Source organism: Chenopodium quinoa, unplaced genomic scaffold (genome assembly GCF_001683475.1).
Source record: "Chenopodium quinoa cultivar QQ74 unplaced genomic scaffold, ASM168347v1, whole genome shotgun sequence".
Taxonomy (NCBI): domain Eukaryota; kingdom Viridiplantae; phylum Streptophyta; class Magnoliopsida; order Caryophyllales; family Amaranthaceae; genus Chenopodium; species Chenopodium quinoa.
Window position 1 is genome coordinate 2,344,480 of NW_018742733.1, and position 15,869 is coordinate 2,360,348.

Below are 15,869 nucleotides of genomic sequence, written 5' to 3' on the forward strand. Positions count from 1 at the left end.
TTAGGGCCTTTTCACATTTACTTAATTTCAGTTCAGTTCAGCTCCAATCAGTTCAGTTCAGTTCAGTTCCAATCAGTTCAGTTCAGCTCAGTTCAGTAAATGTGAACAGACCCTTAAATTCGTCTCAATTTAGACTTTATTAGAATATAATTTTATCAAAATGTAATAAAAAAATAGTAGTACTTTAAATTGTATTGTTAAATTGGGCGTTTATGGTGGGTATAGTAGAAGTGGTAGGAAGCCATGAAAATGGCTTAGCTTGAAGGTGGTGGAGTTGTATTAGAAGAAATTGATGATATAGGGAGAAGAGGAGAGAGAAAGAGTTTTTGTGATATTATTACCAAAATGAATATAATACTACTATACTTCTAATTACAAGAATGTATTTATACTAATCTTACCAAACTACTTTATCCCTTAACTAATTCTTTTATGTATTAAGACTAACAAACTCAATTAAGGTCATGCTCCAACTGTATACTCCAACATGTATATTGACAAGTGTAAAATACTTAGTGTTGCAAAATGGAGTAGTAAAAGTATTTACAAACTCTCAAATGGACTAGCCTACCAACTCAAGTTGAGTTGATTTCTAAGATATTTGGATTGGTCCAATAAGACAATCTCTTTACCTATAAAAAAAAATTAAAAAGGTAACGTGAGGAGTCAAGTTGACCTGTATGAAACTCTAATATAATAAGATAATTTATTATATAATAAAAGTACACACGTTTGCACCAAAAAATAAAAGTACACACGTGGAAGGACATTATACAAAATGATCGCCTTCTTGTTATTAAATTCAATACACTAAAGAATAATGTATCTTTGTTACACATCATAACTAACAAAGGAAGAAAAGAAACAAGATTCATATGATTCCGGATTGAGGAAGATACTTGAATGGAGAGGCAAAGTGAGGTTTCATTGACTATCATAGATGAAGACTTTAGAGGCGGTTTACCATTCTCCATCAAAACTATGCATAGAAATTATAATGTACTCAATCCTTAGAGAATTGATTTAGGCACACTTGATAATGCATAACTTTAACCATATATATTACAAGTAATTTATAATTATGAAGTTTATAAAAAATTAAATTGTTGATATATAAACAAAATTAGAAATAATAATTCCAACTGTCATTAATTTTGCTAAATTAATCCCAAATATGGATTATTATGGAATAATCCGAACTTTGGAGGTAGTTCTTTTTCTTCAATCCCAAACATCGACTACTGGTTGAATTTTTTTTGGTTAAAATGACACGTGTTGCAAATTAATTGGTTAAAATTTTTTTTAAAAAAACCCAGCCAAAACCCCAATCACCCTAAGATCTCCAGCAACCCCTGTAGCCCAGCCACCACCCTCATCGGATCGTCGCCGCTCTGACGCTTCCCCTAAGCCACAGTCCCCCCCGGCCTCCTTGAAACCCCTACGCAACCACCTGTAAAACCCATCGATCCTCCATTTCGAAAACTTCCAACCACCGCTCTGCTTACCCCGACCGAAAACCTAGCTGTTGGGAGGTTTTCGGGAGTAGGTCGGGGAGGGGCTTCGAATGGTTGGAGGGGTTATAAGGGAGTTTTGGTGTGGAGGACGGGAAACCGAATCGGAAAATGACGGGATTGGGGGTGGAGGTGGGTCGCAACACCGGTACAGGGGGAAAGCGACGCACTGTTAGAAGCCACCACCCTCGTCGGATCATCGCCGCTCTGATGCTTCCCCTAAGTTACAGTCCCCCCGGCCTCCTTGAAACCCCTACGCAACCACCTATAAAACCCATCGATCCTCCATTTTGAAAACTTCCAACCACCACTCCGCTTACTCCGGCCCGAACCCTAGCGGGTAGGGTTTTTGACAATGAGGAAGTGGCTGTTGGGAGATTTTCGGGAGTGGGCCGGGGGAGGGGTTTTGAGGGTGTTTCGAATGGTTGGAGGGGTTATAAGGGAGATTCGGTGTGGAGGGCAGGAAACCGAATCGGAAAACACAACACCGGTACAGGGGGAAAAGCGACGCACTGTTAGCATCGAGCCATTGAATAATACAAATTGTACATTGTACGCATAAATCAATATATAGCATATAGGCAAATAACAAGTTTATCACTTAAGTATGCAAAGTTCCAACCTAGAGTCAAGAGTACATATCCTAATCTATGGTCAAGCTTGAGTAGTCAAAAATTCAAAATACTCTATCGTTAAGAGGTTGATACGTATGTAGTCTCGTAGAGTTTTAGGTTGGCATAGTCTAAACTCATAATGGCTAACCTTTTCTTTTAAGGACCTTTTATAGAAATTCTAGCATTGACTTACATTTTCAAGCATTGAACACGAGTTGTACTTTCCCATGACGGGTGCGGCCCAGACCTGTATCTAACAACAATATTACACTGGAAGCTGTGCAAGATTTCAGCAATTGATACAATCAAATTAAAATGGAATGGAGGGAGTAATTATATCATTTTCATCTATGTCGGGGGAAAACGATACTCCATCTCCAGTCTCCACCTGCGTATACTACCGTACGTAGTATAGTCTATGTCGGCATGTCGCCACACTGCCAAAAAAAAAAACCTATAGTTCACCAGATGCAGAGTCCTGTAAGAGAGTATAATACATTAATACTAATAGAGAAGAAGATCCAAAAGGTTTTGAGGTTAAATGAAAGTGGGTTAATAATGGTGTGGTATTCAAAACTTTTAAATTAAAGGATGAATAGAATGAGACATGTTGAGAAGTGAGGTCAAGATAAATGATAATACATGATAGAGACTGAAAAGGGTTAAAATAGTGAACGTGCCCCTATTATATATGGCATACTCCATTGCTTTTTTTTTTAGGAAAAATTGTCAGGAACTACATGCTAAATAGGGGTATTTGGAAACAACTACCCACTAAAAAAATTTATCAAAAAAACTACCCCCTAAATTTAAATAGTTAGAGTAGCACTATCTATTTGCATTTTTCAATGAAAAAGTCCGGCGTGTAGGGCCCACTTTTTCAATTTTTCTTCTGAAAATTCCTAATTGAAGAAGTGAAAACAAGTAAGGTATTCAATTCATAGGTAACTCTTCTCTTTTAATCCATTAATTATGAATTTTGATGTTAGGGTGTAACGATTAGAAAAATTAGGGTTCTTAGAAATTGGGGATAATTTGAAATTGGTTGAATTTATTGCTTTTAATTCAAATTGGTTATCTTAGGGTTACAAATTAAGGTCCAATTTGTCATTTCATCGTGTTTTTTCAGAGAAAAATTGAAAAAGTGGGCCCATGCGCCGGACATTCTCGCCGGAAAATGCAAATGGGTAGTGTTACTCTAACTTTTTAAATTTAGGGGTAGTTTTTTTGATAAAATTTTTTAGTGGGTAGTTGTTTTCAAATACCTCTATTAAACGTGTAGTTCACAAATTTTTCTTTTTTTATTATTTTTTTTAAGGAAAGATAATCAAGAAGTTAGAATAATATTCTCTCAAAACAATACCCTAACTTAAAAAATAAATAAATAAACTGCTGATACGAAACATATCAATATCTTAATAAATTTGCATAAAATGGCTCAGAAACAACATAATTTGCTACACTATTACACTCACTATAAATGGCATACTCCATTATTGCATATTACTTACTTTACTAATCTTTGCATTTTGTGAAATCACTAATTTGTGTTGGCATAATGTTTTATACACAAAACACAATATCATGCAAATTTATGTGTATTTTTCTAATACTATATTCACCGATAAAGTATCTTATGCATTGCACGGACCAGGAAACTAATTATATATTTATATTGCATTATAATACAATGACATCAACCGCTACAAAGATTACATTGTTTAGATAGTTCACAATAATTTAAATTCTCAAGGAAATACAAAATAAGTGATTCAAAAAGACACTTTATTATCGAGACTAGGAAAGAGGTGTAATATTCTCCTTAGTCAACTTCAAGCTCGGCTCATTCCAAGACCTTGGCTTCACTCCAAACCAAAAGAATATAGCCTTTTCAAATGCCACAAATACCTTATTTTCGTCTAAAAATTTGTTCCAAATTCCACTTACTATGCAATAGTTACTATTAAAAGGAACATGATGATGGGCAGCATGTTGTGTGCGTGACACTAGCACCCCCAAATCTTGCAAGGTCACAACTATTGGAGGTAACTTGCTCTTTGTTGAGTGAGACCATGCATGAAATTGTTGGCTAAATAAGAGGCAAGTCGATAAGCATCCAATAAATGCCATTAAAATCGCGTCATTAAAAAAGAGGTTAATAGGTAAGAAAATGAAGGTCGCGGCTTGGCCTAGAGCATGAAAATTGTTGGCTACTTCACGTCTTGTGATGTACCAAGGCATGTCATGGTGCCCTTGGAAGTCGTCGATTTGAGCTCCAAATATGGGGGTGTTTACATCTCCATAGTTGTCTACGCTCCAATGGTAGACTCCGAACATGAGATCTGCTACAACATACCCAACTAAGCCAGCTATGATTGGCTCGGCCCATATATGGGAATGGATTGAGGCCACCATTGACTTGGTTAGGGCAATTAGCACGGTTGTGCACCCGCTAACTAACCAAGCTCGGTGAACCCATGTGGATTTGAAAGCCGGATCATCGTGCTTGAGCCCCTCGGTGATCTTAGCTTGAGCCACTATGGGTTGGGTAGAGCTCGGTTCGACTTTTGAGGAGGTTGACATTGGACACATTCTTGTTGAAAAGTGTTTGAGAAGGGGTGGTACCTTAAATAAATAAAGGATATGGTGGAAATACGTACACGGAAGATCAATAATAAAATTTATACCCAAAAAAAAAATGTTTTGGGAAAACTAGCCAAACTTGTGGAGGGTAACAAAAAAAATTATACAATATTAAGTTTATCTTGAAAAAGTTAATCAAATCATACAATATTCATGTGGATTTCTCTAAGCTAATAGTGGCTATTAGCCTATTACAGTTTATCTTGAATAAGTTAATCAAGTCATACAACATTTATGTGAAAATGTTTTTTTTTTTTTCCTTAAGAAATGTTTTTTAAGCCATTAAATTAAAGGGTAAGTCTTATATTTGGCTAACCACACAGTGTGACCACATTAGTTTAAATTATAATAATAATATTCATTTATATATATGAGTAGCCTCAATTTTTCATAAGAGTAATCTCATATTGTCCATAAAAGTAACCCAAATTTATTATACGAGTGAATTCAAGTATTTAGAAATAAGTAACTCCATTTGTTCATTTAAGCAACCCTATTATATTTGGCCCAAGTGCACAAACCCAAACCCTTGCTACTAAACCTGGGCACGGGCCGGGTTGGCCCGCGTGCCGCCCGGCACGGCCCGCCGTTCGGAGCAGCCCGGCACGGCCCGAAGTCAAGCACGGCACGGCACGAAGTTCGACTTCCGTGCCACGGGCCGTGCCACGGACACGGTGGAGAATTCCCAGGCACGGCCCGGCACGAGCACGGGCATGGCCCGCCGTGCTGGCCCGCAGGCACGGCCCGCGGGCCAACGGCTATAAAACGGCTATAAACGGCTAGTTTTTTGCCAAAAATTCTATAAATACTCACCTCCATTTCATTCCCAAATCACAAAATCACAATCTCTTCTTCTTATCTCTTATATTCTCTAAATCTCTAATAATCCTTATTTTCTTAAATTCTCTAATTATTCTCTTAAATTCTCTAATTATTTTCCTAATATCGGAAAAAATTAAAAAGTTCGTAATCGTAATTAGTGGAGCGTTGAAGCACGGTTGTAAGATCTAAACTAATCTTAAATTTATTATTGTTTTATTGTTATTATTAGAATAATCTTGTTTAATTATTATTGTTGTTAATTGTTATTGTTGTTGTTATAATTGTTGTTATTAATTATTATTATTGTTACAATTGTTGTTATTATTTATTTTTGTTGTTATTGTTATTGTTATAGTTGTTGTTATTAATTATTATTATTGATATTTTTATTGTTAAAATTGTTGTTATTAATTATTATTATTATAGTTAACCACTTTTTATTAAAAAATTAATTGTTAATTATGGCATCGAACAACCCATCATCTAGGTCTAGGGGGAAAGGCCGACTTATCCGTAGTAGTAGTTCTAGGGAACCACCAAATACAACGAGCCCCCAAATTACGAGTCAAACCAATGACCCCATTTACTTCCCCCCGGGCTATGAGCCATATAATACGTCGGGATTTCCAGCACCACCACTAAACCAATTTCCACTACCACCATACCAATTTCCACCTAATTATATCGGTAATCAACAAAACTATTGTTCTAGCCAAGGTAGCCAAGAAAGTACCCGAATTCCCTCCGGTTCTACCCCTTCTACTGCCACTCCCACTAGTCCCCCTACTAACCATCACACACATCATGAATGGTTAACCGAAACCGAGATGCTACTTTTGAAAAACCGAAGGAGTGAGGTATGGCGTTATTTTGTCCTAAGTAAAGATGGTGGACAATGGGCAAAATGTAAAACATGTAATAGTGTATTCACGGCAGTTACCAAAAACGGGACGGGACACTTATCTAGACACATGAAAGCTTGTGCAAAACCAGCTAGTGATCCAACCCAGCCCAAAATTTCCCAATTCCATCCATACGGCTTTACATACAACTATGAGAGGGATAGGGATGAACTAGGAAAAATGATAGTACACGCCGAACAACCTTTTCTTTTCTCGGAAAGTGACGCATTCAACACCTACATTAACAAAGCACTACAACCCCAACATAAAAGAATCTCTAGGAAAACCGTTCGTTCCGCCGCAATGAAAAATTTCCTAGAGTACAAAGTCCGGTTACAAGCCGAATTGAGTAACCTTAACTGTAGAGTATCTTTAACAGCCGATTCTTGGGATAGTGGTTATAAATATCACTATTTATGTGTGACTTGCCATTGGGTAGATGATCAATGGATGTTACAAAAAAGAATAATACATTTCAAAATGCTGGAATACCCACACACCGGCATTAACATTGCTCACCATTTAATGCAAGCAATAGACGAATACAACCTTCGAGATAAAATGATGTCTATGACTTTTGATAATGCAACCTCTATGACATACACAGCTAATCTTATCAAACAAAACTTAACCGATGTACTATTAGACGGTGAAGCTCTTCATACTAGATGTGTTTGCCATGTACTTAACTTATGTGTACAGGATGGAGTTCGGGCAATTGGCCCATACTACAGCAAAATCAGAGATGCTATTATGTCTATTAATAGCTCTAACATGAGATACCAAGAATGGAAGAGTTTTCTAAAACAACAAAAGATAAGGGTAATAAAAATTAGAACCGATTGCCCAACTAGGTGGAATTCCACCTATGACATGTTAACAAAGGCAATTGAGTACAAGGGCCCGTTAACATTATTTTACAACCAAAAATTTCCACAAAATGCTTTGTATGATGATGATTGGAATAACTGTGAAAGATATATGCAATTTTTACAGTTATTATATAACATGACGTATTGTTTTTCTACTGTTTACAATCCTTGTGCTCAAAACTTTCTTTCTAATGCATGCTTACTCGCCCAACTTTTCGCTGATCATCGCGATCAAAGTGATTATGATCAGTATCTTCCAGCAATGGAAAAAAAGTGGCGTAAATATTATAGTGAGATTCCTTTGATTTATATTTTTGCTTCCATATTAGATCCTAGGCAAAAGTATGAAAACACATTTATGTTAGTTGACATTTACTTTCAATGCATGTTTCTTGACGATGATGTAGAAAACTATAAGACTAATGTGAAGGATAAGTTTTTTGCTTTATATAGAGTCTATGAAGCCAAATATGGCACCGTTCCTCGCTCAGGGCCTTCCCAACCATCCAAAAACGTAAGTAAGAAGGCCAAACATTTATTTTCACAAGCTACTAACTTGATTTCAAGGTTTTCAGGTGATTCATCAATCAAGAGAACGCAAAGCGACGTCTCGGAGTTGCAGATGTACCTGAGTTACGACTTCACCAAAGGCATGGACGACGATGAGATAAACAGCCTCGACCTCCTTGCATGGTGGAAACAACAAAGCTCGAAGCATCCAACTTTGGCGGCAATGGCACGAGACATTCTTGCTATCCAAGTTTCCTCCGTCGCCTCCGAACGAGCTTTCAGCGCATCCGGAAGGGTTTTAGACGATAGAAGAACAAGTCTAAAACCCGAAACACTAGAAATGTGCGTGTGTTTCAAAGATTGGTTGGATGCGGAAAATCGCTCACAAGACCGTTCTTACGACCACAACGACAACGAAGAAGGAACCTCCGCTTCCGGTTCGGGTTCGGCTAGTTCCCAATCTATGCAACTAGCCGATGACCTTGAAGGCGAAGGCGAAGACGAAGACGAAGACGAAGACGAAGACGAAGACGAAGACGAAGACGAAGACGAAGACGAGCAAGAAGAAGGAGAAGAAGAATAGACAATTATTGTATATTGTACGATTTTAAAAATATCAATTTTATCATTTTCCAATTTTTGTTTAATACCATCATTGTATGATTTTTATCATTGTTATCATTGTACAATTTTCTCAACCCAAGTAATAATAATATAAAGTACGCATTATTCACATCCAAAGTCCAATTTGCCTTTTTTCCCCGTTTTGTTACAATTTGTAAATTCATATTAAAAAAAAATAAAATTATACCAATTACTAATAAATCATAAACATTAAATTTTAAAGTAATAGTATAAAGTAAATATATAAATATAAATATTGAATATACAAATTATAAAACATAAATATTCAACTTATAATTATAAAATTCATAACTTAATAACTTATAACTTATAAGTTATAAACTTATAAGTTACCTTATAAAACTTATAATTATAATTTTATAACTTATATACATTATAAACTTATTAATTAATAATGTTGTCATTTTAAAAAAAAAAAAAAAAATGAAAACTGCACCAGCCCGCGCAGGCCAGCCCGCAGCCCGGCACGTGGCCGGCACGGCACGAGCCCGCCAGGCACGAGGGCCGTGCCGTGCCGTGGGCTGGCCTGTGAAAATGGCCGGCACGGCATGGCACGAAATCCTGGGCCCGCCGGCACGACCGGCACGGCACGAACCAGCTCGCGGCCCGCCAGGCACGGCCCGCGGCGGCCCGGCACGGCACGGTGCCCAGGATTACTTGCTACTATGGAGCTACACTTCTTTTCCTATCTCACTTATGTACACATATTCTATTTATTCTTTGTTTTTTCTCTAATTATTTTAAGCTTAAAAAAAAAGTTGTTTTTCGCCGAAAAATCATTGGGTTTAATGAACCGACTTGAACCCATTGTGGATCCGCCACTGATCTAATATGTGTATAGTTGTATACAATCCAGGGCTTTTGCTTTCCTTTATTTTGTAGGTATTGTGTATGAGATAATTACCCTGTTCTTTTAAATTGTTATGCCTCTACTCTGCTTTGCTGCTATGCTGAAACCTGATGTGCTCTGCCCTACTTTGTTTATACCTACTATGTTCTGCTTTGTAATGTGTTGGAAGTCTTGCTCTACTCAACTCTGCTAAAATCTGCCCATAAGCTCAAAAGAATATAGCATAGCTACTTGTAAGTTCAGCAAGAAACTAAAAAAAAAACTTGGAATTGATAAAGAGCAAGAGAGTAGAGCTGGCTCCTTTTTAAGTTGGGCTTTTAACTATGTTGATTTTTATTGGGCTTGTACTGGCGGGCTAGACCCTGATGACCCACCATGAAAATCCGCTCCTATCCAGCAATACATGAAAAAAAAATTGAACTTATTTTTATCAAACTGAAATTATTTTTACTGAACATTATTTTTTTTAAGATGAAGTAGTGAACATGACTTCAGTTTTTCTGTTTAATTTTCTTATACTATGCATATTTTTTCTTAATATTTTACTGTATTAATTTAGCTTAATTGGTTATATATATTTTTTTGTTTAGAGAGCCACAAGGGCGGATGTGAGAATCGATCCCAAGATCTCCTGGAATCGGGAGGGAAACTCTAACCACTTTAGCTATCCCTCACTCTCTTAATTGGTTATATATGTATATGCATTATTTTTTTTAATGGTGTAATTGGTTGTGTATAGTAAGGGCTGAAAATATAATTTTCCTAATGGTTGAAACGACAAACACTCCATGTAGTCCGTAGTATTGAGACTGATTGACTTTGCTGGTTTCCTAATAAGACATTGTTCTAAAATTCTCAAAAATTAAAGAATAGTTTGCGTAACGTATGCAAAAAAATGAAAAAATTTCTTCCATAATGATTTTCTTGTATACAATAAATTGGAGAAGAATAGAAGATACTTCACGAATTGTTGTACAAACTTATTTGGGCTTGGCCCTCCTTTGCACCAAAAAAATAAAATTGTGCTACAAACAAAAATATATTGGAGAACCAATGTTTAAATAAAAAAAAAAAATTATAAAAAAAAAGTATATGAACAGAATATATAATAGAAACTTCATCATTAAGGCAAGGAAGAAAGTATAGAACTCTCCTCGGTCCATTCCAAGCTAGGTTCACTCCAAGACCTTGGCCTAACTCCTAATTGAAAAAATATAACCATTTCAAGTGCTTCAAGAATCTTATTTTCATCCAAAAATTTGTTCCAAATTCCACTTACTATGCAATAATTACTATTGTAAGGAGAACGATGATGATTAGCATGTTCTAATCGTGACACTAGTACCCCCATATCTTGTAACGTTACTACTATTGGTGGTAGCTTGCTCTTTGTTGAATGTGACCATGCATGAAATTGTTGGCTAAACATGATGCAACCCGCGAAGGATCCGACAAATGCGAGTAGGATCGGGTCGTTGAGGACTAGGTTTATGGGTAGGACCGTGAAGGTTATTATTTTGGCTAATGCATGGAGGTTGTTAGCAAATTGGCGCTTTGTGATGGTCCATGGCCATTTGTGGTGCCCTTGGAAGGCATCAATTTGGCCTCCGAATAACGGGGTTGTGGCATCTCCATAGTTGTCGATGCCCCAATGGTAGACTCCTGATCCGAGATCTGCCAAAACATACCCGACTAAACCAGCTAAAATAGGCTCGGCCCAAATATGGGAATCTGCTGAAACAGCTACACACTTAGCTAGGGAAACTAGCAAAGTCGTGCACCCGCTGGCCAACCAGGCTCTATGGCCCCACGTGGACTTTAAGGCCGGATCATCCGGCCTAGGTCCTTTAGGGGTTATTGGAACTTGAGCCGGTGTAGGTTGAGTAGAACTTGGTTTGACTACTAAACGGGTCGGACCAAGGTTTGGTTTTACCGGGGTGGCGGTGCAATGAACCCGAGTTCGAATGATGTGGATAATTTGGTAGTTTTTTGTTAGCATGTTGGTAAGGAGACTTCTTGAAGAGGTTCTTTTGTTGAGGTAAGATTGACATTGGACATTAAGATGGTGGTAGACTTGCAGGGGTGCCTAAGGGGATTAATATGAAATAGGGTGGTATTTTTATAAGTGGACAATATAATTTGTAAATACGTTTGCTAGAAAATAATAATTAGAAAAATAATAAATAAATAAATGTGGTTGGAGTTGATGAGAAAGGACTTGTGGTGGATGAGAAGATAGAATCGATAAGTAATGTGGTATGGAGAAGAGATGCGTGGGACTATTTGGATGCCTCAATTAGGGAACTTTTTGGATGGTGATATGGGGGTCACTTGTTATACTTCGCATTAGTTATGACTTATGATCATGTCTATTAGTTAGTACTTCGTATTAATTAGTAAGTCATATTTGATATTTTGGTATCAAAGCTAGATATTCTAAAAACGTAAAGAAACTAAAAGTGAGTAGGAAGAATTGAATATGTAAATGGAATTAATATCTATAAAATGTGGATGTCAATAATCTTAATTAGTGAAAGTCTTACATACACGATGGTACTAAACGCATAATAAAAATTGAAAACCAGTATACTATGTATATCATAATCCCTTTATGGCTTTTTTTCCAACAGATTGATTAAAAAAAAATTACGATTCAAATGTAACACTAACTATTGCAAAAAAAAAAAAAAAAAAAGTATTTAAGGGTTGGAGGTAGAAGGAATCAAGGAACAAGCTCAAAGAAATACTCCGTAGAATGTATTCTGAAGTAATCAAACTTCCAACTCATTTCTTTTTTCCTAATTATTTTCCTCCACAAAATTACAAGTATTGCATTTTGCAATTCAACTTGCCAAAATTAAAGGTAGAAGAGAAAAATGATAAACGGAATTGGTTGTCAAATAGCTCTTCTTTGTTAGAAAGGAGCTAATGTGCCAAAATAGTGGGCAAATAGCCGTATATTCCAAGATGCTACTAAGAACATGAGGCAAATATGTGTTCAATACATTGCTTAGTGTCTATGGAGTACCTTTTTTTCCTTTTTCTTTTCAATTTCGATTCTAATTTCATTAATAATATAATGGACTAATGGTGATGGATGATGGGCCCGGTGGCACAACTCGTTACGCTTATAAATATAATAAAGACCATCAAATTAAACACTCAAAAATAAAATAGGCATGTTGCAGATAAGTTATAACAATCTTAAAACAGAAAGAGTATTTCTCTCTTTTCTCTTTAGATTTTAATTAAAAAAAATTAGAGTTAGCAAGTCGAAAATAGTCAAAAGTAGGTTAGCTCCCGTGCCATACACGGTAATTTTCAATTAATATTTTTAAAATTAACACTATATTGTAATTTCCAATAACTATTTTTAAAATTAACACTACATTAAAAAAAAATTACTTTCGTATGTTATATTCATATCAATTAAATGGAACAAAAAAATTGCACTAATAATAATCAACATGTGCCGGTCTTGGAAAGTTTTATTGAAGTATCCATAGTTAATTATAGTATAGTATTAATTGGTTAATAGTCTAGTCATAAATAATTCAAGGAAATAGCAAAAGTTTTATTAGTTTAATTAATATGGGCATTTCATTGTTGAATCTTGTAGCTTAGCTTCTATTAAGAAAATATATAATCTTATTGTAATAAATGTATGTAGTGCGTACTACGTACGCGATACACACATATATATATAAAATACGTACATATATAATTTATGTGTTTCCTAAAACAAATACTCCATATGATAAGAATATTATTTTTTATTTTATTTTTTGCTTAATTTAAGTCATCATAGTTGTCAATATTTTTTTTTTGGAAAGATGCATCAAATCTTCTATTATACTTTATATATGTAAAGGATTTGATTCTTAAATAATTTTTTCAAAAAAAAAAAAAAAAAAAAAAAAAAAAAAAAAAAAAAAAACCCTACTAAGGACACACATGTGTCATTGTTGGTGTGTCTTTTAGTATATAGTTATTGATGATTGATTTAATCAACATTTTGGCTATTTCCAACCCTATATATCATTTTAAAAGCGTAACTTGCATGTCCTCTATAGTGGTATTTGTTCGAGTATAGTTGAATTATATGAGTTTAATATTATACAAAGTTAATAATTTTTGTAAAAATTTATGCATGATCAACTAAAGAGGTTAATTCTTAGACTACAATAATTAGATGAATCATACGAAATAATCATAAAGTATATAACAGATGATTGAGCTAGACGAATGCTATAAAATACCAAGATACGTTAGAGCAAAGGTAAAAAAAAGTTGATATGCCACAGGCGTAACTTTGCAAAAGCGAGATTTTTATTATTTTTAATATACAAAAAAGGATAACATGCGGGATGGTCATACTGTGTGGCCAGCTATTATTAGGGTTACTTCGTCAGTGAGTGTTATAGGAGTTACTCGATTAGTGTTATAGGGGTTACTTTGTCAGTGTTATAGGAGTTATAATGTTATATGAGTTACTCGGTCAGTGTTATAAAGGTTATTCCGTCAGTATTACATGAGTTACTCTATTAGTGTTATAGGGTTTAATTTTTTCTTTTACAAGCAGTCATATAATGTAGCCACCCGGACACAAAAACGCATTGTAATTTTTTTAAAAAAAAATTATTCAGATGATCTTTGAGAAGCTAAAAATAAAGGTGAAAATCTAAAAATAAAATTTCTAGTCATTACAGCAACAAGAAAACAGCCCTGGGCCAACCCTAAAGCACTCATCTTTTTCGCAAGGGGGGGGGGGGGGGAGAAAGTGCACCCGCTGTCACAATTTTGAAGCATATAACATCTGTGATGTTGATCGAGAATCTCTGCTTGGGGTTTCAAAGCCAACTTAGAAGGATCTAAATGATCTTGATTTGATATCCCTATTAAAAAAAATATTTATCATAGTACAACATCTTAGTTTCAAAATAAATTGGCTAACATAAATCGTTAAAGATAATAATAATAATAATAATAATAATAATAGTAATAATAATAACGATCTTGCTAACGAGCGCCCCGGGGCGTTAGATAAGGATAAATTATATTGGTTGAAATAGTATTAAGTTAGGAATTCATGACAAAATCACGCGTCGTTCGGTGTAATTAATGTTAATTTTACTCTAATATTTACACTTTAATTCTCTTATTTAACGCCCCGGGGGCGCTCATTAGCTTTTGCCTAATAATAATAATAATAATAATAATTTTTTTTTTTGTAGGTTGTATGAGTTTGTTTTTGAGACAATAATAATAATAATAATAATAATAATAATAATAATAATAATAATAATAATAATAATAATAATTAAACAACCACAAGTAATGCTCCTTAAAACTTACCATGAGAAGTGACAAAGAGTATCACCAAAAAGAGGGACAACAATGTAGAAATTTTCATGCTCAAGAACTTCACAAACAAATTAAATGCTAATATTCAAAACTAATAAAAATTGAACACTAATGAATGTGTGAAGCGATATTCTATTAACCTGTTTTTACTTATTAAAATAAACTTCTATCTTATGTATATTTATCTTATCTTATATTATCTTATCTTATCTAAACTTATATGGAACCTTATTAATTTTTATTATAACTAGTCGTTGGAGCACGCGCGATGCGCGTGCCCCCCCCGACGACAAGATAAGTAAAATTCGTGGTTATGTTTTGTTTTGTGATATTCGTGGTTGTGTTCGGGTTTTGCAGTAGCAATAATACATGAATATACGAGTAGTGATAAAGTTTCTACATGAAAATATTTATAGAACAACAATTTTAAAAGTAAAAAAGTTATCTAGAATTTGTTAGAATATATAGTTTTTTAAAAAACTATACTATTATTTTAGATATTATTTTAGAATGCACTATGGGTTTTTTTTTATTGAGTAGCTCAATAATTTTCAAATATCTCCATCTTAAAATGATTATGATAATTAGGATGCACTATGGGTTTTTTATTGGGTTTTTTTTACCAAGTAGCTCAATAATTTTCAAATTATTTTGCTCAATAATTATTTCACTCTTTTTTTTTTTTTTGAAAATTATAAGCTGCATTTGTTCTCCCAATCCATATCCCCCGACTTCTTTACCTTTCCCATCTTTTCTCTACATTTCTCTCTTTCTTGCGGCCTCCTAATCTCTTTAATTTCTTTCCCAATCCCTTTCTGTGTCTCTAGGCCCCTTTATCTCTTATCGTTTCTTCTTTAAACCCTTCTCACCCTCTTCTGGTCCTCTTTCTCTTTCTTTCTTCCTCTTAGGCCCACTTTCTTTTTCTTTCTCTTTTCTCTTAACTTCTCTCTCATGTCCTTTGTTTCTTTATTCACTCTCTCTGAGACCTCTTCTCTCGCGTCCTCCCTTTCTCTCTCTCTCTCTCTCTCAGCCCTCTTTGTCTCTTTTTCGGTCCGTGTTCTCTCTTGACACTTCTATTTCCCTACTCCTTCCCTCTCTCATCCTCTCCCCCTCCCCACTGCCCCTTTCTGTTCTCT

The 15,869-nt window shown here is 35.1% G+C and overlaps 2 protein-coding genes across 2 annotated transcripts; both read right to left on the minus strand.

Moving 5' to 3' along the window:
* Positions 1-3,831: 3,831 nt before the first annotated feature.
* LOC110723571 (fatty acid desaturase 4, chloroplastic-like) lies at positions 3,832-4,988 on the minus strand. The gene has a single exon (XM_021902920.1). The coding sequence runs from the start codon at positions 4,715-4,717 to the stop codon at positions 3,923-3,925; it is 795 nt and encodes a 264-aa protein (XP_021758612.1). The 5' UTR covers positions 4,718-4,988; the 3' UTR covers positions 3,832-3,922.
* Positions 4,989-10,015: 5,027 nt separating this feature from the next.
* LOC110723814 (fatty acid desaturase 4, chloroplastic-like) lies at positions 10,016-11,759 on the minus strand. Its single transcript, XM_021903200.1, is given in 2 exon segments — positions 10,016-11,362; positions 11,364-11,759. Coding segments are annotated over 2 exon segments (927 nt in total). The 5' UTR covers positions 11,421-11,759; the 3' UTR covers positions 10,016-10,492.
* Positions 11,760-15,869: the final 4,110 nt, after the last annotated feature.